The following is a 24424-nucleotide window of genomic DNA, read 5'->3' on the forward strand; positions in this document are numbered from 1 at the left end:
CTCCAGAAAATCCTTTTGGGATTCCTAAAGATCCTCCTGGGATCCTACAGATGCTCCAGGGATTCCTACAGATCCTCGGGAACTGCTCAAAACCCTCCAGGAATTCCTAAAAATCCTCCTGGGACTCCTAAAAACCCTCCAGGGGTTCCTAAAAACCCTCCAGGGATTCCTAAAAACCCTCCAGGGGTTCCTAAAACCCCTCCAGGGATTCCCCTGGCCCTCTATAAATACCTGAGTGTACATAGGGAGACAGAGAAGAATTCTACGGACTTATTTTCTAATTTAAAAACACAAAAAAGACCCAGAAATGGCGGTGGATATTTTTAAATCTGGTTTTGTTTGGTTTTTTTTTTTTTTTTTTTTTTTTTTTTTTTTTTTTTTTTTTTTTTTTTTTTTTTTTTTTTTTTATTGTTTTGGGTATTTTTTTGGGGGGGAGGGAGTTGAGGTTTGGGTTTGACTCGTGGAAGCTGCATGTCCCTAAATCCACATTCCCAAATTTCTGGTTTTTCCCAAGATTTTTCCTTCTCCTCCTTCCCCTCCTGGAGCTGCACAGGTGAAGGTCAAGCACAGAAACAAAAAAAAAACCCCAAAAAAACCCCAAAAAAACCCCCCAAAAACCCCAAATCCACCCCTCAAGCTCTGCTGGGTTTTATTTTATTTTATTTTATTTTATTTTATTTTATTTTATTTTATTTTATTTTTCCCTTTTTTTTTTTTTTTTTTTTAAATTTTTTGGGTGTTTATTCCCAGCTCCAGGATCTCATCCCAGGAATATTTTTTGGGGAATTTCTTTCCTTCTCCTGCAGGAAAAACCTCACCCAGACTCTGCCTTTCTGCACAGTAAATTTTGGGGTTTTTTTGGGGGGTATTTGGCACAAATTCCTCCACCCTGGAATTATTTTTTTTTTCTCCTTGAGGTCCTGGCAGCTCCAGGGAAATTTGGGAAGCCCCCAAATGTTTGGGATGGAGCTGATCCCCACCTTCCTGAGGTTTTGGGGGTTTTTGGGTTTTTTTTGGGGGGGAGAAGGTGTTTCACCCTTCCCACCTTCCCCTTTCCTGCCCTCACGGTGAGTTTTGTAATAAAAGGAAATGTAAAAAATAATAAAAAAAATGGGATTTTATGGGAAAATGGGAAAAGTCGAGGGAAAGGGACCAAATTCCTGTGTGGGATTAAATAATTCCTGCAGGGAAATTCAGCAATTCCTCTGGAATTAAATAAATCCTGCCTGGAATTAAATAATTCCTGCAGGGAAATTCAACAATTCCTCTGGAATTAAATAAATCCTGTGTGGAATTAAATAATTCCTGCAGGGAAATTCAACAATTCCTCTGTAGAATTTAATTCCTGTATGGAATTAAAATGATTCCTACATGGAATTAACAAATTGCTTTGCAGAATTTAAAAATTCCTGCATGGAATGAAACAAGTCCTGCGTGGAATTAAATAATTCCTACAGGGAATTCAAGAATTCCTGCATGGAATTTAAAAATTCCTACATGGAATGAAACAATTGCTTTGTGGAATTCAAAAATTCCTGCATGGAATGAAACAATTCCTACAGGGAATTCAATTCCTCTGTGGAACTCAACAACTCCTGCAGGGAATTAAATAATTCCTGCATGGAATGAAACAAGTCCTCTCATGGGAATGGGACAGGAATGGGATGGGAATGGGACAGGAATGGGATGGGAATGGGATGGGAATGGGATGGGAATGGGGCAGGAATGGGATGGGAATGGGATGGGAATGGGACGGGAATGGGATGGGAATGGGATGGGAATGGGATGGGAATGGGACAGGAATGGGATGGGAATGGGATGGGAATGGGACGGGAATGGGATGGGAATGGGATGGGAATGGGACGGGAATGGGATGGGAATGGGATGGGAATGGGACGGGAATGGGACAGAAATGACCCACCCACCGACCCCCCCGGCCCCTCAGGGCAGGGCCCACCCGGGGCTGGTTTTGTGTTCCCAAATTTGGAATTGGTTTTTTGGGATGTTCTGCACCCCCAGCACAGACTCGGCCCCTCGGCTACAGCACAGCCCCCAAGGGTGCCCTGTGTCACCTCTGTCCCCAGTGTCACCTGTCCCGTGTCACCTCTGTCCCCGTGTCACCTCTGTCCCTTGTGTCACCTCTGTCCCCATGGTGTCACCTCTGTCCCCCCAGTGTCACCTCTGTCCCCTGTGTCACCTCTGTCCTTGTGTCACCTCTGTCCCCACGGTGTCACCTCTGTCCCCTGTGTCACCTCTGTCCTCTGTCCCCAGTGTCACCTCTGTCCCCGGTGTCACCTCCGTCCCCATGGTGTCACCTCTGTCCCTGTGCCACCTCTGTCCCTGTCCCCACAGTGTCACCTCTGTCCCTGTCCCCTGTGCCACCTCTGTCCCCTGTGTCACCTCTGTCCCCTGTCCCCTGAGTCATCTCTGTCCTCTGTGTCACCTCTGTCCCCACAGTGTCACAGTGTCACCTCTGTCCCCACAGTGTCCCCTCTGTCTCCTGTGTCACCCCTGTCCCCTGTGTCACCTCTGTCCCCTGTGTCCCCTCTGTCCCCCCAGTGTCACCTCTGTCCCCAGGGAGCCGCCTCTGTCCCCGTCCATACAGTGTCACCTCTGTACCCACTGTCACCTCTCTCCCTGTGCCCACGGTGTCACCTCTGTCCCTCTCCCCAGGGAGCCACCTCTGTCCCTGTCCCCTTGGTGTCACTGGTGTCCCTGTCCCCACCCCAGGCTGGGGCTGCCTCAGGGGCTCCATTTGTCTCACCCTGACCCCATTTCCTCCTTGTAAATAGGGCCGGGCTGGGCAGGGGCGTGATTTGGGTTTGGGTTTGGGTTCAGTCTGGGTTCAGGTCTGGGTTTGGGTTCAGGTCTGGGTTTGGGTTTGGGCCTGGGTTTGGGTTCAGGTTTGGGTTTGGGTTTGGGTTCAGTCTGGGCTCAGGTCTGGGTTTGGGTTTAGGTTTGGGTTTGGGTTCAGAGTCGAAGGCGTTTTGGTGTTGGGTTTCCTTGGTAAATCCCAGACAACTCCGTGTGTTCAGATCCCATTTAATGTCCCAGGAACGATCCCAAACTCTGGAATGATTCCAATCTCTGGGAATGATCCCAAACTCTGGGAACAATCCCAGTCTTTGGGTCTTGTTCTCGGTTCAACCTTTGTAAAACTCGGGTCTGGCTTTGGAAATGAAGAAACGCTGCAGTGACCTCAGCTGGGAGTGGGGCTGCCCTGAACCTCCTGAGAAACCCCACAGAGCTCCTGGGAAACCCCACAAACCTCCTGAGAAACCCCATAGAGCTTCTGGGAAATCCCACAGAGCTCCTGAGAAACCCCACAAAACCTCCTGAGAAACCCCACAGAGCTCCTGGGAAACCCCACAGAGCTCCTGGGAAATCCCACAGAGCTCCTGGGAAATCCCACAGAACCTCCTGGGAAACCCCACAGAGCTCCTGGGAAATCCCACAGAACCTCCTGGGAAACCCCACAGAGCTCCTGGGAAACCCCACAGAGCTCCTGGGAAATCCCACAGAGCTCCTGGGAAATCCCACAGAACCTCCTGGGAAACCCCACAGAGCTCCTGAGAAATCCCACAAACCTCCTGGGAAATCCCACAGATTCCTCCTGCCAAATCCCACAGGTCCCTCTGGCCCAAATCCTACAGAGCCCAAATCCCCCAGACCCCTCCATCCAGCCCAAATCCCATGGGTCACTCCACCCCAAATCCTGTGGTTTCATCTGCCCTACATCCCACAGGTCCCCCCATTCCAAACCCCACAGGTGCCCAATCCCAAACCCCACAGATCCCTCCATCCCAAAGCCCCCTCTTGTCCCCTCCCTTCCCAATGACCCCACCCTATCATAGCCCCACCCTTTCCTGCAGCCCCGCCCTCTCCCAATAGCCCCACCCCTTTCCCATTGGCTCCACTCTTTACCAGTGACCCCACCCTACCATAGCCCCACCCCTTTTCAGTGAGCACGATGTTTTTCCAATGACCCCGCCCTTTCCCACAGCCCCGCCCTCTTCCCATAGCCCCACCCCTTTCCCAATAGCCCCACCCTTTCCCATTGACCCCATTCTATCATAACCCCACCCTTTCCCATAGCCCCGCCCCCTCCCCATAGCCCCACCCTTTTCCCAATAGCCCTATGTTTTCCCAATGACCCCACCCTATCATAGTCCCACCCTCTCCCCATAGCCCCACCTCTTTCCCCAGGAGCCCCACCCCTTTCCCATTGGCCCCACCCCTCCCCAGTGACCCCACCTTATCATAGCTCCACCCTTTCCCACCGCCCCGCCCTCTCCCCATAGCCACACCCTTTTCCCTATAGCCCCACCCCTTTCCCAACAGCCCCACCCCTTTCCCAATGACCCCACCCTATCATGGCCCCACCTGGTCCCAATAGCACCACCCTCTCTCCATAGCCCCACCCCTTTCCCAATGACCCCATTCTCTCATAGCCCCACCCTCTCCCATAGCCACACCCCTTTCCCCATAGCCCCACCCATTTCCCATTAGCCCCACCCTATCATAGCCCCACCCTATCATAGCCCCACCCTCTCCCCACAGCCACACCCCTTTCCCATTGCCCCCACCCTCCACCCCCAACTCCCCGCCCACCCTGTCCCCTCTGTCCCCGCTGACGCCCCCGGTCCCCTCCCCGGTGTGCCAGGCCCGGTACTGGGGCGCGGGGGCCAACGAGGTGCAGGGCGCTGTGCTGAGCCGCGGCGGCGCCGCCGTGGAGCGCCTGGCGGGGAAATGGCACGAGGGGCTGCACCGTGGGCCTGCCCCGGGACTCTGCGTCTGGAGAGCCAGTAAGGGCCGATGTCCTGGGTTGTGGTGTAGGATGTGCACACAGTATTTATTCCATCCCCATCCCCATGAGCTGTTGGAACCAGGTGGGGCAGTGTTTTCCCAGGCCCCTCCTTTGGGCTCTTCTGCTCATGGCCCATCAATGCCTTGCCCAGGACTCACAGGGAACTCCCTCCAGGAGCTCTCTCTGTTTAATGGGCCATCAAGGAGCCACTGCACGACTCCTCATCCCATTGGGAGATGCTCCCAATGCCCAGGGGGAGGAGCCAAGCGTTCCCACCTGGAGAGAATCTGGGATTTGGGACAGGACAGGCAGCCCTGAGCCACTGGATTCCCAGAGGAGCAGAGCTCCCAGACCTTTCTGTGGGATCACTGCTTCAGGAAGAGCCCCTCACCTGGACTGCTCCCCCCACCCTGCTCAGGGTGTGTTCTGACTCTGTCAGTGATCCTTTGTGTTATTGCGTTTATTGTATTTTACCTTTTTACCTTTTTACCTTTCTTCTTATTAAATCATATCTCTGACTTGGAGCCTCTCACTCGTTTTGCTTTCAAACCACAACAGCCGAGTAAGGAAACTGCGCCTGGACCCGGCTTTGCCCATCTGGACAGCGCTGTGCTCTGGTAGCCCCCCCAAAAAAAAACCCCAGGGGGGTGCTGAGCCCCCCCCAGCTCCTCCCAGCAGCGGGGCTGGTCCCCCCAGCACTGGGGGTGCAGAATCTCAGCCCACCCCCCTTTTTTTTTAAGCCATTTTTGCCGGTGTTTCCATAAAACTGTGATTTAAAAAGGGGAGAGGGAAAAGGGGAGGGGGGCACTGGAAATGCCTCCCCCTCCTCACCCTCTCCCCAGCCTCAGGGCAGAGCCTTGGGGGTGGTTTGAGGCATTTTGGGGACCCTAAGGGGGGGTTTAGGGGGTCTCAGGGTGCCCGCGGGCGGGATGACCCCATTGTTCCCCCTCCCCAAAATTGTGCACAGGGGCCCCTCTAATAAAGGCTATGAAGAGTTGGGGTGTGCAGAGGGATTATTTCTTCCCCCTTCCTCACAATTCCCACCCCTGGGGGGCTCCTAAATCAAGATGAGGATGCACAAATCCCTCCCCACCCACCCCTGTGCCTCAGTTTCCCTCCCCACTCACCCCTGTGCCTAAGTTTCCCTCCCCACTCACCCCTGTGCCTCAGTTTCCCTCCCCACACACACACAACTGACCAGAGCCGTGTCCCCACAATTTATTTCTGATATGTTGCTGCCCTCCCCCCCAAATCGGGGGGCTCAATAAATATTTCAGCGTTAAATCCTCCATCCCTTAAAAACCAGCGACGGCACAAAAGAAAATCCCTCACCACCTTTTTCCCCTCCCTCCCTGTCCCCTCCCCGCTCGCCCCCTCGGCCCCACCGGGGGCTGATTGTCACATTGAGTCCTCCCCCCCCCCGCCCCCAAACTCTGCTCAAGTCGTCCCAGGATTTTGGGGGTTAAATACCGGGGTCGGGGGCGGCGGGGGGGAACGCAGGACCCGTTTATACCGAAATTTGGGGAATCCAGGGGTGGCTCTGACCACTTGCTCCCCATTTACACCCAAACTTGGGGCACCCAGGGGACCCCTGCCACACAGGACCCAAATTTGGGGCGCTCGGGGGTGGCTCTGACCCCTCACACTCCCCACCCCGGGCACACAGGACCCAAATTTGGGGAACTGGGGGATGTTTCTGACCCCTCACTCCCCACCCCGGGCACAAATGACCTATTTACACCCAAATTTGGGGAACCCAGGGGTGGCTCTGACCCCTCGCTCCCCATTTACACACAAATTTGGGGTGCTCAGGGGACCCCTCACTCCCCACCCCGGGCACAAGGCCCCATTTACCCCAAACTGGGCTCTGTGTCCCTCAGTTCCCGTAGTAGCCGTAGTAGCCGCCGTCGGTGAGCGGCTCCTTGTCGTAGATGTCGCCGTTGCGGGCCGGGGGGGAGCTCTCGGTGCTCGAGGGATAGGGGGACACCCTCCTCCTCTTACACTCGTACAGCCCCGAGTCCGAGGAATCCCCCGAGCCCAAAACACCGGCGGGTTCTGGCGCCGCCCAACCTTCCACCTCCTTCCCTTTCTCCTCTCGGGGCTCCCGGTACCAGCCCAGGGCCGCGGTTCCCCCTTTGGAACCGAACTGCCCCGAGCTCCAGCCCCCCGGGACCCCAAACCCCGCCGGGCCCTCGGGGTAATAGGGCAGGGCCGGGTGTGGGGCGGGTAACGGGAACGCTTTGACCCCATAAGTGAATTTTCCCCCCCCGTAACTCCCCTCGTAAGCTCCGAATTCCAGCCCGCCCGGAGCCGGGGGTTGCTGTGGGGGGAAATACCAGTGAGGAGGGGGTTCTTTGGGGGGTAAGGGCAGGGCAGAGCCTCGATCCCCCCCGAAAAAACGCCCCGGGGGCAGCGGGAATTGCTCGGGGAGGAAAGGCTGGAAACGAGGGGCCGGCAGGAGCTGCTGGCAGCCCGGAGCCTCCGGTGGGGATGGGGTCAGGCGGTCGCTCTCCGAGGTTGGGTACATCCTGGGGATGAGATATGAGGGGTTTTGGGGGTTTTTTGGGGGGTTTGCTGTCACAGGAAGGGGACAGGAGGGAGGGGCGGCACTCACGAGTCGAAGTTGTCCCGGAATCCTTTGGCGAAGGGGTTGTGGTCGATTTTCAGCTGGGTGATCTGTGGGGGGACATGGGGATGGGTGATGGGAGTTTGTCACTCCTCAGGGATGTCCCCTCGCTGTCCCTTTGGCCAGAATCCCACCACAATCCCACCCTTTGTCCGTGCAGGGGGGGCTGAAGGGTTCAGGAGGAGTTCTGGGATGTGTGGGGTGGTCCTGGGGGGGATAGTGGGGAATCCAGGGGGAGGATGACGGGATCCAGGGGAGAATCTGGAAATCTGAGGGGATTTGGGACAACAGGAGGCCTCTGGGATGCTGAAAGGATCCAGGGGGTGATTCTAGAAATCTGAGGGGAGATAAATCAGTTCTGGGAGGGATATTGGAACACTGAAAGGATCCAGGGGGTGGCTCTGGAAGCCTGAGGGGATACAGGACACTGGGAGGCCTCTGGGATCCTGAAGGGATGAAGAGGGAGATCCTTGGAATGCTCCAGGAATGTGTGGGACGGTCCTGGGGGGGATAGTGAGGATTTCAGGGGGAGGATGACGGGATGCAGGGGGAGGTCCTGGAAATCTGAGGGGATATGAGTGGCACTGGGAGGCCTCAGGGATGCTGAAGGGACTCAGGGGGAGATCTGGGATGCCAAGGAGATGTGTGGAATGGTCTGGGGTGGGACAGTGGAATGCTGAAGGGATCCAGGGGCTGGTTCTGGAAGTCTGAGGGGACATGAGCGGCACCAGGAGGCCTCAGGGACGCTGGAGGGACCCAGGGAGTGGTTCTGGAGAGGATCCAGGGGATGGTTCTGGAACTCTGAGGGGATTTGGGACACCAGGAGGCCTCAGGGACCCTGAAGGGACTCAGGGCAGACCCTGGGACACCTCAGGAACACCCCTGTGGCCACAGGGACCCTGCAGACAGTGAGCAGTGCCAGCACACAGGGCTGGCCGGGGGGAGCCCAGCGGGGTTTTCCTGAGCCTGAAAACACCTCACAGTGCTGGGGGGATTAACGGGGTGGGCTCGGGGTCACTGTGATGACTCTGGGGCTTTCTAGGATGACTCTGGAGGGTTTTTTTGTCCCATCGGGGGATTTTTTTGAGGGGGAAATTGCATTTACACTCACATCGGCGTTCTGGTAGGCGGTGACAGCGATGAACTGAGTCTCGGGGAAGGCGAAGGTGTGGGTGTGAGGGGAGGGGTGGCCGTCCTCGCCCACCTCGCCCTCCTTCACCTCCGTGACGTGCAGCCGCGGCTGGTATTTGTGCAGAGACTGCAGGACGATCATCTGGGCAAAAAAAAAGCGACAACGAGGGGTCAGAGGGGACTCACAGTGGACCCACCACTCCAGCCGGGGTCAAAGAGGACTCACAGGGACCCACCACCCCGGTTGGGGCCAGAGGGGACTCACAGGGACCCTCCACCCCGGTTGGGGTCAAAGAGGACTCATGGTGGACCCACCAGGCCGGTTGGGGTCAAAGAGGCCTCACAGGGACCCTCCACCCCGGTTGGGGTCAAAGAGGACTCATGGTGGACCCTCCACCCCGGTTGGGGTCAAAGAGGACTCATGGTGGACCCTCCACCCCGGTTGGGGTCAAAGAGGACTCATGGTGGACCCACCACCCCGGTTGGGGTCAAAGAGGACTCACAGTGGACCCACCACCCCGGTCAGACCTTTCTCCTCACCTGCCCCACGTTGTTGGAAGCTCCTTTATTATTGGTGAGCTTTAATTTCCCGAAAGAAACCTCCTGCCTCATCCAGTGCGCGCCGGTGTTGGGAGAGTCGGGGTGCAGGTACAGGCGGTTCCCTGCGGTGGGGACAGCGCTCAGGGTGTCACCCCAACCCCGGGACAACACCCAGGATGGGGATGAAGGGTTCATACCTGGCATGGTGCCCTCGGCCTTGCCGCACTGCACCCATTTCCCGCCCTGGTAGCGCCAGTGGTGTTGGTCCACCAGCACCACGTCCACACACACGCTGTAGTGAGCGGCCGGGTTCAGCCCCGACAGGTTGAAGCTGAGGAAGGGGAACATGCGCCTGGAGAGGGGACAGAGGCACAGACACTGTCACCGCCCCCCGCGCCGCCAGCGGGACCCAGCCACGGCAGGAGGGGAGGGGGGAAACTGAGGCAGCGAGGTGCTCACCTCACCTGTCTCCTAATTCTCTATTTTTTAAAAAAATTACATTTATAAATTTATCTAAGAGAGTAGAATTGGTTTTTCACAGGGGGATGATGATGGGGAAACTGAGGCAGGGCTGGGCTCACCCCATCTGTGTCCTAATTGTCTATTTTTTTTAAATTAAATTTATAAATTCCCCTAAGAGGGTAGAACTCATTTTTTGCAGGGAGATGATGATGGGGAAACTGAGGCAGGGTTGTGCCCACTCCACCTGTCTCCTAATTGTCTATTTTAATTTTTTTTTAATTAAACATAAAAATTTCTCTAAGAGAGTAGAACTAGTTTTTCCCAGGGAATGATGATGGGGAAACTGAGGCAGGACCATGCCCCGCCCCCCGCCCGGAGCCCCGGGGAGCTGAGTGACCCCGGCAGGTGGGGGGGACCCGTCCCGGACCTTCCTCCCTCTCCCCGGGCACCTTCCGGCCGGGGAAACCGACACCGGCAGTTATTTCGGGCCGGGGGCAGGGAGGGGACACGGTGGGATGGGGGGGGAGGGGACAGCAGGGTGGCAGCTGCCACACCCCCCCCACACACACCCCCACCCCGGGGTGTCCCCTCCGAGTGTCCCCTCGAATGGCAGCGCCGGGCGGGGACATGTCCCTGCTCTGTCCCTCATCGCTGACCGCTTGTCCCAGTCTCACCAGTAGCCCCCAGTATCCCCCAGTATCCCCCAGTGGCTCCCAGTAGCCCCCAGTAGCCCTCAGTGGCTCTCAGTTCCTCCCTATAGCTCACAGTCGCCCCACTCTCCCCAGTAGCCCCCAGTAACCCCCAGTTGTCCCCAGTATCCCCCAGTATCCCCTCAGTAACTCCCAGTAGCTCCCAGTATCCCCCAGTAACCCCCAATATCCCTCAATAACCCCCAGTAACCCCCAGTAGCTCCCAGTGGCTCCCAGTATCCCTCAGTTGCCCCCAGTTGCCCCAGTCTCCTCAACAGCCCCCAGTAGCCCCCAGTAGCCCCCAGTACGTCCCACTAGCTCCCAGTATCCCCCAGTGGCTCCCAGTAGCCCCCAGTAGCCCCCAGTATCTCCCAGTAGCTCCAGCCTCCTCAACAGCCTCCAGTAGCCCCCAGTAGCCCCCAATGGCTCCCAGTAGCCCCCAGTAGCTCCCAGTTGCCCCCAGTAGCCCCAGTCTCCTCAACAGCCCCCAGTCCCCCCAGTATCCCCCAATGTCCCCCAGTACCCCCCAGTTGCCCCCAGTATCCCCCAGTAGCCCCCAGTCTCCCCCGGTCTCCCCAGTAGCCCCCAATAGCCCCCAATGGCTCCCAGTAGCTCCCAGTGGCTCCCAGTATCCCCCAGTATCCCCCAGTATCCAGTCCAGGTTCCCAGCGGGGTCTCCAGCCGCGGAATTTTGGGCAATTTTGGAGTTTCCCTGAGCGGAGCTGGGCACGGTCCTCACCCTGTGGTGTCACCCCGTTAATGTCCCTGTCACCAGAGACCCCCAAACCCACACGGGGATCCCGATAAACGGGATATTCATCCCGAATTACGGAAGGGAGAGGAGCTGAGGGGTTTTTTTAGGGGAAAAGGGTGTCTGGGATGTCCCAGAGCTTCAGCCCCTTCTCCAGCCCTGGAATTTTGGGAATTTTTGGGAAATTTTGGGAAATTTTGGGAAATTTTGGGAAATTTTGGAGTTCCCGTGGCCACCAACGTGTCCCCGTTAATGTCCCTGTCACCAGAGACCCCCAAACCCACACGGGGATCCCCAGAAACGGAATATTCACCCCAAAGTACTGAAGGAAGAGGAGCTGAAGGGGTTTTTTAGGGGGAAAAGGGAGTCCAGGAGGTCCTGGAGCTTCAGCCTCTTCTCCAGCCCTGGAATTTGGGGAATTTTTGGGAAATTTTGGAGTTCCCGCGGCCACCAGCGTGTCCCCGTTAATGTCCCTGTCACCAGAGACCCCCAAACCCACACGGGGATCCCCAGAAACGGAATATTCACCCCAAATTACTGAAGGAAGAGGAGCTGAGGGGTTTTTTAGGGGGAAAAGGGAGTCCAGGAGGTCCTGGAGCTTCAGCCTCTTCTCCAGCCCTGGAATTTTGAGAAATTTTGGGAAATGTTGGGAAATTTGGGGAATTTTTGGGAAATTTTGGGAAATTTTTGAGTTCCCGCGGCCACCAGCGTGTCCCCGTTAATGTCCCTGTCACCAGAGACCCCCAAACCCACACAGGGATCCCCAGAAACGGAATATTCACCCCGAATTCTTGAGGGGAGAAGAGATGGAGGATTTTTAGGGGAAAAGGGGGGTCTGGGGGGTCCCGGAGCTGCGGGAACCGGGAGGGAACCGGGGGGGGAATCGGCCCCGGGGCCCCGCAGGAAACGGAGCTCGGGGGGACCGTGAGAAGAACAGCGGAAAAAAAACCTCAAAAAACTCAGAAAACTCAGCGAGGTGGCGGCGCTGACTCAGAATTGCCCTTGCGAGACAGTGGGGAATTGAAAAAGAAAGAGAAAAATTTTTTTTTTCTTTTTTTTAAAAAAGGAATAATAGAAAGAGAAAGAGAAAAAAAATGAGATGAAAAGAAAAAAAAAAAAAAGAAGAGAAGAAAAGGAAATGAAGATGAAGAAAAAGAAGGGGGGAAGGGAGAGGAAAAGAAAGAAGGGGGGAAGGAAGAGATAAAAAAAAAGAAGAAAAAAGAAGAAAAAATTAAAAGGAGGTATAAAAAGAAGAAAAAAAATTGAAGAAGAATCAGATGGAGAAGTGGAAGAAGGAGGAGATAAAGAAAAAATGAAAAGAAAGGGAAAAAGAAGAAAAAATGGAGAAAAAATGAAGAAGATTTAGGAGAAGTGAAAGAAGGAGAAGATAAAAAAGGAAAAGAAAGGGAAAAAAAGAAGAAAATAATGAAGAAGAATCAGGAGGAGAAGTGGAAGAAGGAGAAGATCAAGAAGACTAAAACCAAGAAGACAAAAACAGAAAAAAAAAAAAAAAAAAAGAAGAATAAAAAAAGAAGACAAATAAAAAGATAAAGATAAAAAGAGAACTGAACAGAGCGAGAAGCGGAGCCGGCAGCAGCCGCTCGGAGCATCCCCCGAGTTCTCTCAGAGCCCGTTTTTCTCTTTTTTTGTCCCCAAATTCGCCGCGGAGAACAAATCGCGACCACATTAAAAACCAGCCGGAGCCCCGAGCCGGGCCCGGCTCAGCCCGAGCTGCTGCTGCAGGGAGCGCACAGCGACAAAACAGCTTTTCTTGGTGCCTTTTTATAGATATTTTGGTGGGTTTTGTTTTGTTTTGTGTTTGGTGGGATTTTTTGTTTGTTTTCCTTCTTTTTTGCCCGTTTTTTTGCCTTTTTAAAATTTCTTTTTTCGCTATTTTTTTTTGCCTTTTTCCCTCTTTTTTTTTTTTTTTTTTGCTTTTTTATTTGTTTCCCCCCCTCTTTTTTTTCTCCTTTTTTTCTCTTTTTTTTTGCCTTTTTTTATCTTTTTACTTCTTTTTTTCCTTCTTTATTTTCTTTTGACTTTTTCCCTTTTTTTCTTTTTATTTCTTTTTTTCCCTCTTTTTTTCTCTTTTTTCCTCTTTTTTCTCTTTTTTTTTTCCTTTTGTTTTTCTTTTTATTTCTTTTTCTCTCTCTTTATTTTTTTTTGCCTTTTCCCTCCATTTTTTTTTGCTTTTTATCTTTTATCTCTTTTTTTCTCTTTTTTCTCTCCCTTTTTTCTCTCTTTTTTTCCTTTTTTTTCTTTTCCTTTTTTCTTTCTTTATCTTTTTTGCTTTTTCCCTCTTTTTATTTTGCTTTTTTTCCACTTTTTTTCCTCTTTTTTCCTCTTTTTTTCTCTTTTATTTCTCTTTTCTCTCTCTCTCTCTTTTTTTTTTTTTTTTTCTTTTTTTTTTTTTTTTTTTTTTTTTTTTTTTTTCTTTTTTTTTTTTTAGGGTGGTTTGGTTGGGGGGGTTTTTTTGCCTTTTTTTTTTTTTTTTTTCGCCCTGCGCTCCCAGGCGCTGCCAGCCCGGCTCGGCGGCTCGGAACTCTCACACGCTGCTGCTGCAGCAGCAAAAAAACCGCACGGCACCGCTGGGCACGGCAGGGCGGGGGCAAGACCCGAAACCGCCTCGTCTTTATTTTTAAATCCCCCCCGGTGCTCGAGAGCCCCGGCTGGGGCAGCACTCGCTGCGGTTTGGGAGGTGCCCCCACCCCAAAATAAAATATAAAGACGAGGCGGGTGGGCACCGCTGGTTTCACCCTTTGAGGGTTTTGTTTGGGGTTTGTCCCCGTGTGAACCCGGCGGGGCGGGGGGTGGGGACAGATGGTGGCACTGGGGACACGGGGAGGGGGGAAAGGGGGTCTGGGGGATCAAAAAACCCCAAAGTAGACACGGGGGGCTGCGGCTTCCTGAGCCTCCTCCTCCTCCTCCTCCTCCTCCCCCGGTGACAGTGAGGGGACAAGGGGACCGCAGGAGCCACCGCGGTGTCATGGGACGTGTCCCAACATCCTCTCCCGGCTGGGGGACAGCTCTAGGGCTGGGTGACATGGGGTGGTGGCACTGCCATGCATGGCACAGTGACAGGACATGGTGACATGGCCATGCATGGCACGGTGACATGGGGTGGTGGCACTGCCATGCATGGCACGGTGACATGGAGTGGTGACATGGCCATGCATGGCACGGTGACATGGGGTGGTGGCACTGCCATGCATGGCACGGTGACATGGAGTGGTGACATGGCCATGCATGGCACGGTGACAGGGCATGGTGGCACAGCAATGGTGACATGGGGTGGTGGCACTGCCATGCATGGCACAGTGACATGGAGTGGTGACATGGCTATGCATGGCACGGTGACAGGGCATGGTGGCACAGCAATGGTGACATGGGGTGGTGACATGGCCATGCCTGGCACAGTGACATGGAGTGGTGACATGGCCATGCATGGCACGGTGACAGGGCATGGTGGCACAGCAATGGTGACATGGAGTGGTGGCACGGTGACATAGAATGGCTGCTGGACATGGCACAGTGACAATGGCGTGGTGGCACTGCCATGCATGGCACGGTGACATGGAACAGCTGCTGGACATGACAGGGTGACATGGCAAGGTGACATGGCATGGTGACACACCAGTGCACACTACAGTGACATGGAATGGCTGCTGGACATGGCAGGGTGACAATGGCATGGTGGCACTGCCATGCATGGCGTGGTGACATGGAACGGTGACAGAACAATTCATGGCACGGTGACATGGAATGGCTGCTGGACATGGCACGGTGACATGGCACAGTGGCACAGCAATGGATGGCATGGTGACAAGCCACGGTGACACACCAAAACATGGCACAGTGACACAGCGACACAGCACAGTGACAAGCCATGGTGACAGAGCAATTCATGCCACGGTGACATGGAGTGGCTGCTAGACACAGTAGGGTGACAAGGCCTGGTGACACACCAGTGCACGGCACAGTGACATGAAATGACTGTTGGACATGGCATGGTGACATGGCCTGGTGACACACCAGCACATGGCACGGTGACATGGATTGACTGCTGGACACGGCACAGTGACAAGCCATGGTGACACATCAAAGCATGGCATGGTGACATAGAATGGTTGCTGGACATGCAATGGTGACACACCAATTCATGCCATGGTGACACACCAATTCGTGCCACGGTGACATGGCACAGTGACAAGCCATGGTGACAGAGCAATGGCACAGTGACATGACATGGCTGCTGGACACAGCAGGGTGACAAGGCCTGGTGACACAACAATTCATACCACGGTGACATGGAGTGGCTGCTGGACACAGCACAGTGACACGGCATGGTGACACAGCAATGGACATGCATGGTGACAAGCCATGGTGACATACCAATTCATGGCACAGTGACATGCCAACACACACCACGGTGTCACAGCACGGTGACACAACAGGACAAGCCCCGATGACACGGCACAGCTGTGTGACACATCTGCACTGCCTGGTGCAGGTGACAGGCCACAGCTCAATGTCACAGCACAGCAGGACACGGTGACAAGTGACAACATGGCTGCCTCAACCCCGCTGAGCTGCCAGCCAGGCCCTGTCACTGTGGGACAGCCACCCCTGAGTGTCCCCAAGAAACAATGTCACCTCTGGGACAGCCACCCCTGAGTGTCCCCAAATGGTGCTGCCACCCCTGAGTGTCCCCAAAAGGCACTGTCACCCCAGGACAGCCACCCTGAGTGTCCCCAAAAGGACAGCTCTGGTGTCCCCCAAATCAAAGCCACCCGTGGTGTTTGCCAGGTGTCCCCAAAGCCACCCCGGTGTCCCCAAACACAGAGGGAGCCCTTGCACCCCACAGGAGCAGCGCTGTCACCCCCAAAGTGCCAGGACGGCCCTCGTGTGTCCCCAGATGATGGGGACGTGACAAGGGGACACTTTGTGTCACCCCAAAAGGTAAAGCCAACCCCTCGTGTCACCCCAAAACACAGGGGGTGTCCTGTGGGCGGGGCCCTTTGTGTCACCCCAAAACACAGGGCCAGCCCCTGTGTCACCCCAAAAGGTAAAGATGGGACCTGTGTCACCCCAAAATGCAAACACAGCCCCTGTGTCACCCCAAAATGCAAAGACAGACCCCGTGTCACCTCAAAAGGCAAAGCCAAATCCTGAGCACCTCAAAATGCAAAGACCCGTGTCACCCCAAAATTGCAGGTCCAGCCCCTGAGCACCCCAAAACGCAGAGCCAGATCTGAGCACCCCAAAATGCAAATATGGGACCTGTATCACCCCCAAAAAATAGGACCAGCCCCTGTGTCACCCCAAAATGCAAAGACAGCCCCTAAACACCCCCAAAATGAAAAGACAGGTGTGTCACCCCAAAATCTCAGAGCCAGCCCCTGTGTCACCCCAAAATGAAAAGACGGGACCTGCATCACCCCAAAACGCAGGCCCAGCCCCTGAGCACCCCAAAATCTCGGCAGGAGCCCCCGGCAGGAATTCCTCGGGCCCGGGGCTGCCCGAGGGGCTTTCCCAGAAATCCTGCCCGGGGCTGGCACCGGGAGCCGCGGGGACACCGGGGGGGACATCAGTGTGGGGACAGGGACAGGCGTGGGACAGGCGTGGGACACCGGGGGGACACCGGGGGGACACCGGGAGGGACACTGGGGGGTCACCGGGGAGGGACAGAAACAGGCGGGGAACACCGAGGGGGACATCGGGGGGACACTGGGGGGACACTGGGGGAACACAGTGGGGACAACTGGGGGGACAACGAGGGGAACACCAGGGGAGACAGGGACAGGCGTGGGACACGAGTGGGACACTGGGGGGACAGCGGGAGGGACCGAGACACGCTTGAGACACCGGGGGGGGGACACCGGGGGGACAACGAGGGGGACACTGAGAGATGACACTGGAGGGGACACCGAGGGAGACAGGGACACACTTGGGACACCGGCAGAAAAGGGTCTGGACCGGGGTATTTGGGGTGAGATGGCTCAGGACAGGGTGAGGTGGCACCGGACAGCAGGAAAAGGGAAAAAAAAAGAAGAGAAAATAAGAAAAAGGAGTGGGAGGAAAAAGAGAAAAATATTAAGAAAAAAAGAAGGGGAAAGAATTAAAAAAAAAAAAAAAAAAAAAAAAAAAAAAGAAAAAAAAAAAAAAAAAAGAAGGAGGAAAAGAAAAATAAGGGGGAAATAGATGAAGAAAGAAGAAGAGAAGAAAAAAAAAAGAACTGTGGAAAAAAGAAAAATATGAAGAAAAAAGAAAAATAAGAGAAAAAAGAGAAAAAGATAAAGATAGAAGAGAGAAAAGAAAAAGAAGGGGAAAAAAGAAAAAGATGAAGAAAAAAGAAGTTGGAAAAAAGAAAAAGAAGGGGGGAAAATATGAAGAAAAAAAAGACGAGAAAAAAGAAAAATAAAGGGAAAAAAAAAAGGAAAAATGAAGAAGAATCAGAAGTGAAAGAAGATAAAGACTAAAACCGAGAAGACAGAAACAGTAAAAAGAAGAATAAAAAGAAGACAAAGATAAAGAAAAAAAGATAAAGATAAAAAGAGAATTAAAGCGGCGGGGTAAATCCCAGTGCCACCGTGCCCTTTTTGGGGTTCAGGTCCCTCTCGGGTCCCATTTTTGGGGTTCAGGTCCCTCTTTTTGGGGTTCAGGTCCCTCTCAGACCCCCTTTTTAGGGTTCAGGTCCCCCTCGGTTCCTCTTTTTGTGGTCCAGGTCTCCCTCGGGTCCCATTTTTGAGGTTCAGGTCCCACTTTTGGGGTTCAGATCCTCCTTTTTGGGGTTCAGGTCCCTCTCAAGTCCCATTTTTGGGGTTCAGATCCCCCTTGGATCCCATTTTTGGCGTTCAGGTCCCCCTTTTTTGGGGTTCAGGTCCCTCTCAGACCCCCTTTTTAGGGTTCAGGTCCCCCTCGGTTCCCATTTTTGGGGTTCGGGTCCCATTTTTGGAGTTCAGATCCCCCTCAGGTCCTGTTTTTTGCAGTTCAGGTCCCCCTCGGTTCCAATTTTTGGCGTTCAGGTCCCATTTTTGGGGTTCAGATCCCCCTCAGGTCCCATTTTTGGGGTTCAGATCCCCCTCAGGTCCCATTTTTGGGGTTGAGATCCCCCTGGAGCCCTTTGTTTTGTTTGTTTGTTTGTTTTTTCCTGTGCCTGCAGCCGGCCCTGCACACCCAGCTCTGCACACCCAGCTCAGGCTCGGGGGAAACGGATGTTTTGTGGCTCCGACTTGACTCTTCTCCACAAGGTTCGAGCAAAAACCCCCCTCAGCCCGCAGCCCCTCCGTGGAGGAGGATGAAATTGGGGGAAAAAACCTTTTAAAACCTTTTAAAACCCTTTAAAAACCCCAAAAATCGCCTTTTTCAGGCTGGGAGATGAATTCAGAGGGGCACAGGGGATGGGGTTTGTGGGGTCACCCCAATTTCCAGCCCCTCAGAGAGGAGGGCGCTTCCCCAGCTGGGAAAGAGAAGAGAAAAAAGGGGGAAAAATTAAAAATAAATCAGAATTTCAGCACATTCCTGCAAAGCCTGGAAGGCAACAACAAACCCGAGACCTGGAAGGCGGCGGGTGACAAAAAACGCCTTGGGGGGTGCAAAAAAACCCTCGATATGGGGTTCAAAAATAATGATTTGGGGTTCAAATAAGGACTTGGGGTGCAAAAACAACCATTTGGGGCGCAAACACAAAGATTTGGGGGGCAGAAAAGGATTTGAGGTGCAAAAATAATGATTTGGGGTGCAAAAATAATGATTTGAGGTGCAAAAATAATGATTTGAGGTGCAAAAACTAAGATTTGGGGTGCAAAACCAACGATTTGGGTGCAAAAGCAATGATTTGGGGTGCAAACAAGGATTTGGGGTGCAAAGACAATAATTGGGGTGCAAAAAGAACATTTTGGGGTGTAAAAAGAATGATTTGGGGAGCAAAACCAAAGATTTGGGTGCAAAAAGAACGATTTGGGGTGTAAAAAGAATAATTTGGGGTGCAAAAACAGATTTGGGGAGCAAAAACAACTATTTGGGGTCCAAAAACAACAATTGGGGTGCAAAAATAATTATTTGGGGTACAAAAACAACGATTTGGCGTGCAAAAACAAAGATTCAGGGTGCAAAAAGAATGATTTGGGTGCAAAAAGAACGATTTGGGGTGCAAACACAAAGATTTGGGGTGCAAAAAACAACAATTTGGATGAAAAAACAACAATTGGGGTGAAAAATAGCTATTTGGGGTGCAAAACCAACCATTTGGCGTCCAAAAACAACAATTGGGATGCAAAAAAATAATGATTTGGGGTGCAAAAAAGAATTATTTGGGTGCAAAAAATAATGATTTGGGGTGCAAAAAAGAATTATTTGGGTGCAAAAAGAACGATTTGGGGTGCAAACAAGGATTTGGGATGCAAAAAAAACCCAAAGATTAAGGGTGCAAAAATAATAAATTGGGGTGCAAAATCAATGATTAGGGTGCAAAAATAATGATTTAGGGTGCAAAAATAAAGATTTAGGGTGCAAAAACAACAATTAGGGTGCAAAAATAAAGATTTGGGGTACAAAATCAACCATTTGGGGTGCAAAAACAACAATTGGGGTGCAAAAAGAATGATTTGGGGTACGAAACAAACCATTTGGGATGCAAACACCGCTCTGGGGATGCTCTGCCACCTCCCCCGGGGTGACATTTGGGGACACATCCCACCCCAGGGGCTCGGCCGTGCCAAACCAAGCGGCCTTAACGTGTTTAGACTCCCGACACATTAAAGCAGGTCGGGCAGAGCATCGAAGTGACACCATCTGTGTCACTCGGCCGAGGGGGCACCGAGAGACCCCCTGGGCGAGGGGATGGGGCTGGGAAAGGGGGGGAGAGAGGCAGGAGGGGCTCTGGAAGCTGCTGAGGGGATGTAGAGATGGTTTTTCCCTCTCTTAGGGGTTTTTGGGAATGATTTTTGAGAGGCAGGAGGGGCTCTGGAAGCTGTTGAGGCACAGCAGGGGATGTAGAGATGTTTTTCCCCCTCTTAGAGGTTTTTTGGGAATGATTTTTGAGCTTTGCCTTGACCCCATTGCCAGCGTGACCCTCAAAGTGTTGTTGTTTTTGGGGGTTTTTTTAGGGGGTTGAGGACCCTCCCCAAAGTGCAGCCCAAGGTTTGATTCTCCTCATCACCCCAATGTAAGTTTAGAATTTTTGAGGTTCACTTTTGCTTCAAGTCGTGGCGACTCCACGGCACCAAAACCCTCCCTGGGCGAGGGGATGGGGTTGGGAAGGGGGGAAGTGAGGCAGGAGGGGCTCTAGAAGTTGCTAAGGGGTTGTAGAGATGTTTTTCCCCATTAGGGGTTTTTGGGAATGATTTTTGAGCTTTGCCTTGACCCCCTTCCCAGCATGATCCCCACAAAGTGTTGGTTTTTTTTGTTTTAGGGGGTTGAGACCTCCCAAAAGTGCGGCCCAATGTTTGATTCTCCTCATCCTCATCACCCCAAGGTGGGTTTAGAATTTTGAGGTTCACTTTTGATTCAAGTCGTGGCGACTCCACAGCACCAAAACCCTCCAAAAAATGGGGTTCGACAGACCCCCCAAAAAAATCCCCCAATTTCTCACCCAGCCCCGAGAACCTGCAGGCCAAAGGGCGAGGGGGGACAGCGAGTCCCCCCAGCCGGGTTGTGGCATCACCAAGGAGATTTTTGGGGACCAGGACGAGCCCAAAACTCTCCCCATTTCCCTGGTGAGGCGTGGGGCAGGAGAGCTCAGCCCGGGGGGGTTTCCACCCCACAGAGGGGACAAGGAGCGGTGTCACCATCGTGTCCCCATCATGTCACCCTCCGTCCCCTCCTGTCCCCAGCACTTGTTGCAGCGCCGGATCCGCCGCCGTGGGTTGGGACCGGCTCAAAGCTGCAGCTCTGTCACCTTCCTGTCACCCGGGACCCCTCTGTGTCCCCTCCGGGACACGGCTGGGGACACCCCCAGACCCTTTTCTCCCCAAGAAAACAACACCATGGGGTGATTTTTCTCCCCCTCCCAGGATTTTCTGGAAACCCAAGAGAGGATGGAGAGGGGGAAATCCCCTCTTGCACCTTCACAAACACCTTCAAACCCTTTGGGGAGAGGCAGGACCCCCCTGAGCTTGTCCCAGCCTGTCACTGCCGGTGTCCCCATCCTGCCACTGCCGGTGTCCCCACCCCCGCCATCCCCGGTGCCGGGGGCGCTGCCGGAATCTGTCTCCCTGTCCCACGGTGGTCTCAGGTTGCCATCGGTGTCCCCACATTGTCCCCTGGCGAGTCCTGCGACATTTCCCTGTCCTCGAACACTCCAGTGCGCTCCAGTCCATCCCAGTCCCCTCCAGCATCCCCCAGTCCCCTCCAATCCCTCAGCCCCGGTTTCCCCCGGTTCTCCGGGCTCTCCAGTCCCTCCCCCGGTCCCCCCGGTCCCCCCGGGCTCACCTGCCCTGTTTGGTGATGATCATCTCTGTCTGATGCTTGTGGAACTTTGCCCAGAGCGGGTAATTGTTGAGCATCACCTGCACCTTCCCGGCCGCCCTGTACCCGGGCAAAGCACAGAGCGGGGGGCACAACGGGCTCCCCCCTCCGCCAAAACCTCCCTCGGCTGCCCCAAAACCTTCCCCCGGTGCGGCGGGGGGCGGCGGGGCCCGGTAAGGCGGGCACGGCCCCAAAAAGCTGCCGCCGAAATTACCGGGAGCGCCGTAAGGGAGGCTGGGGGCTCCCGGCTCCGGCGCTCCCCCATCACCGAAAAAAGCGGCGGCGGCGTCCCGGGGGAGCGGGGGGTCTTTGGGGAAGCTGGGGGCGGTGCTGAGCATGGGGGCGGCGGGCCGGGGGGCTGCGGGGCCCGGCTCCAGCGCGCCCATGGGACGGGCGGGGGGCACCGGCCCCCGCTCAGCCGCTCATGGGGGTCAGCGCTGCCCGCCCGGGCCGGTGCTCACCGTCCCCTCCATCCCGGGGGCACCGGGAGGGTCCCCGAGAGGAAGGGATGGCCGAGGAGGAGTACTGGATTAAAAAAAAAAAAAAAAAAAAAAAATCCCAACGGAGTAAAAAAAATACCCGAAAACAGCCGGAAAAGCCCAAAAAAAGTGCCGAAGGGGGAGAAGGGGGCGCAGTGCCGGTGCCGGTGCCGCTCACACGCTCCACCTGCTCATCCCCGGCCTCTCCGCGCTTCTTATCCAAAGATGCGGCTCCGCTCCGGGGGCTCCGCCCGCTCTGGGGCCGCCCCCGCGGGGGTGGGGACCGCGACACGCCGGGGACAGCACCGGGGACACCGCCAGGGGACGTGGGGCACGGGGGGTGGGGACAGAGTGACAAGGAGGGGACACGCTGTGCCCCGTGTTTTGGGACTCTTGGGGGACACAGGGAAGGGATTATTGGGGTCCTACTCTACTCCTGAGGGGTGTCCCCACTCCTCTCGTGCTGGATTTGGGGTGGTCTGTGCCACCCCTCGGTGATGGGACAGGGACAGTGTGGGGACAGAGTGACAAGGAGGGGACACGCTGTGCCCCGTGTTTTGGGACTCTGAGGGGACACAGGGAAGGGATAATTTGGGTTCTCCCCTACTCTGGTGTCCCTGGAAGGGTGACAAGGCTGAGGGGTGTCCCCGGAAGGGTGACAAAGCTGAGGGATGTCCCCACTCCCCTCGTGCTGGATTTGGGGTGGTCTCAGAGCCCCGGGAAGCTGATCCAAGCCGTGCCACCCCCCGTGCCCACCCCCCGAGGCCGGGCCTTTCCCGGGCCTGTCCTTGACCCCGCTGTCCCCGGGGAAGTCCCGCTGTCCCCTGGAGCCAGCACCGGTGGCATTTGGCTCCGCGGCTTCCCTTGGCAGGTGCCCAGCTGGGCTCAGTCGATATTTTCCATTCCCGGTGGGGCAGAGGCGCGGGGAGGGCGCGGGCTGGGCCCGGTGACACCCCCGCCGCTCCCGCAGCGCACGGAAGGGACGGGGGGCACTGTCGCTTGTCGCGCTGTCACTCCCGGTGGCCGCTGGGCTCCTGCGGGCTGGGGAGGGAGGGGAAGGGGGATCCGGGGGTCGGGACCGAACCAGCACACCTGAAACACCCCGGAGCCGCGGGGATCCCACCGTGGGGACAGCGGGAGCGGCCAGGGACACGGGAGGGGATGGGGACAGCGATGGGGACAGGGGACAAGAGTGGGGACAGACATGGGGACATGGGACGGGAGTGGGGACAGGGATGGGGACAGGGATGGGGACATGGGACGGGAGTGGGGACAGGGATGGGGATGGGGGCACGCGATGGGAATAGGGACAGGGATGGGGACACAGGAGGGGAGTGGGGACAGGGATGAGAACAGGACAGGGGTGGGGACAGGGATGGGGACGGGGACACGGGACGGGAGTGGGGACAGGGATGGGGACGAAGGACAGGAATAGGAACAGGAATGGGGCTGAGGATGTGAACTGGGATGGGAATAGAGATGGGGACAAGGGACAGGACTGGGGATGGGGACAAGGACAAGGGACAGGAATGGGGACAGGGATAAGGATGGGGACAAGGGACAGGCCTGGGCATGGGGACAGGGACAAGGGACAGGAATGGGGACAGGGATAAGGATGGGGACAAGACTAGCGATAGGGACAGGGACAAGGGATAGGGATGGGGACAAGGGACAGGAATGGGACACAGGACAGGACTGGGGACAGGACAGGGATGGAGACAGAGATGGGGATAGGGACATGGGACAGGAATGGGGACAGAGATAGGGATGGGGACAAGAGACAGGAATGGGGACAAGGATAGCGATGGGGACAAGATACAGGAATGGGGATGGGGACAAGGATCGGGACAGGAATAGGGATGGGGATAGGGATGGGGACAGTGACAGGACTGGGGATGGGGATGTGGGACAGGAACGGGAACAGGACAGGGATGGGGACAGGAATGGGGACGGGTATGGAGATGGGACAGGACTGGGGACAGGGACAAGAGACAGAAGTGGGGGCAGGGACGGGGACAAGAGACGGGGATGAGGACAGGGACAAGAGACAGGGACAAGGATGGAAATAGGGATGGGAACAAGGGATGAGAATGGGGACAAGGGACAAGGGACAGAAATGGGGACAGGGATAGGGATGGGGACAAGGAATGAGAATGGGGACAAGGGACAAGGGACAGGAATGGGGATAGGGACGAGAACAGGGATGGGGACAGGTGACAGGACTGGAGATGGGGACACAGACGAGGATGACAGGGCAGAGATGGGCACACAGACAATGATGAGGACAGGAACGAGGATGTGGCCCTGGATGGGGACAGGTCAGTCACAGGGACAGCGATGAGGATGAGGAATGGGGACACCCCTGCTTGTCCCTGGAGCCACCCAGCCTTGGGGCAGGAGGGAGGAAATGGGGAGTTAAGGGGGGTGGAGGGATGGCAGGACGGGACCCCCAGGCCCCCACAGGGAGCCGGG

At 55.0% G+C, this 24424-nt stretch overlaps 1 protein-coding gene across 2 annotated transcripts; it reads right to left on the minus strand.

The window, feature by feature from the left end:
* Positions 1-6627: 6627 nt before the first annotated feature.
* TBX21 (T-box transcription factor 21) lies at positions 6628-22308 on the minus strand. Of its 2 annotated transcripts, XM_083877579.1 has the most exons (6): positions 21438-22308; positions 9302-9456; positions 9105-9226; positions 8545-8706; positions 7422-7483; positions 6628-7335 (listed from the first exon to the last, which is right to left on the minus strand). In XM_083877579.1, exons 1-6 carry the CDS (start codon positions 21857-21859, stop codon positions 6684-6686), a joined length of 1575 nt encoding a protein of 524 aa, XP_083733705.1. In that variant the 5' UTR covers positions 21860-22308; the 3' UTR covers positions 6628-6683. The 2 variants fall into 2 exon arrangements, with proteins under 2 accessions (XP_083733705.1, XP_083733704.1); XM_083877578.1 differs by having other exon boundaries at positions 9105-9456.
* Positions 22309-24424: the final 2116 nt, after the last annotated feature.

The sequence above is a fragment of the Zosterops lateralis genome (assembly GCF_965231275.1).
Source record: "Zosterops lateralis genome assembly, chromosome: 24".
Lineage (NCBI taxonomy): Eukaryota > Metazoa > Chordata > Aves > Passeriformes > Zosteropidae > Zosterops > Zosterops lateralis.

Bases quoted from the DNA above. Each gene is read 5' to 3' on its own strand.
- TBX21 (XM_083877578.1), bottom strand. From the start codon at position 21,859: ATGGGCGCGCTGGAGCCGGGCCCCGCAGCCCCCCGGCCCGCCGCCCCC. The intron at 9,457-21,437 runs GTGAGCCCGGGG...TCCCCTCTCCAG, and splicing joins ATCATCACCAAACAGGGCAG to GCGCATGTTCCCCTTCCTCA. The intron at 7,484-8,544 runs GTGAGTGTAAAT...GTCCCCCCACAG, and splicing joins CCGCCTACCAGAACGCCGAT to ATCACCCAGCTGAAAATCGA.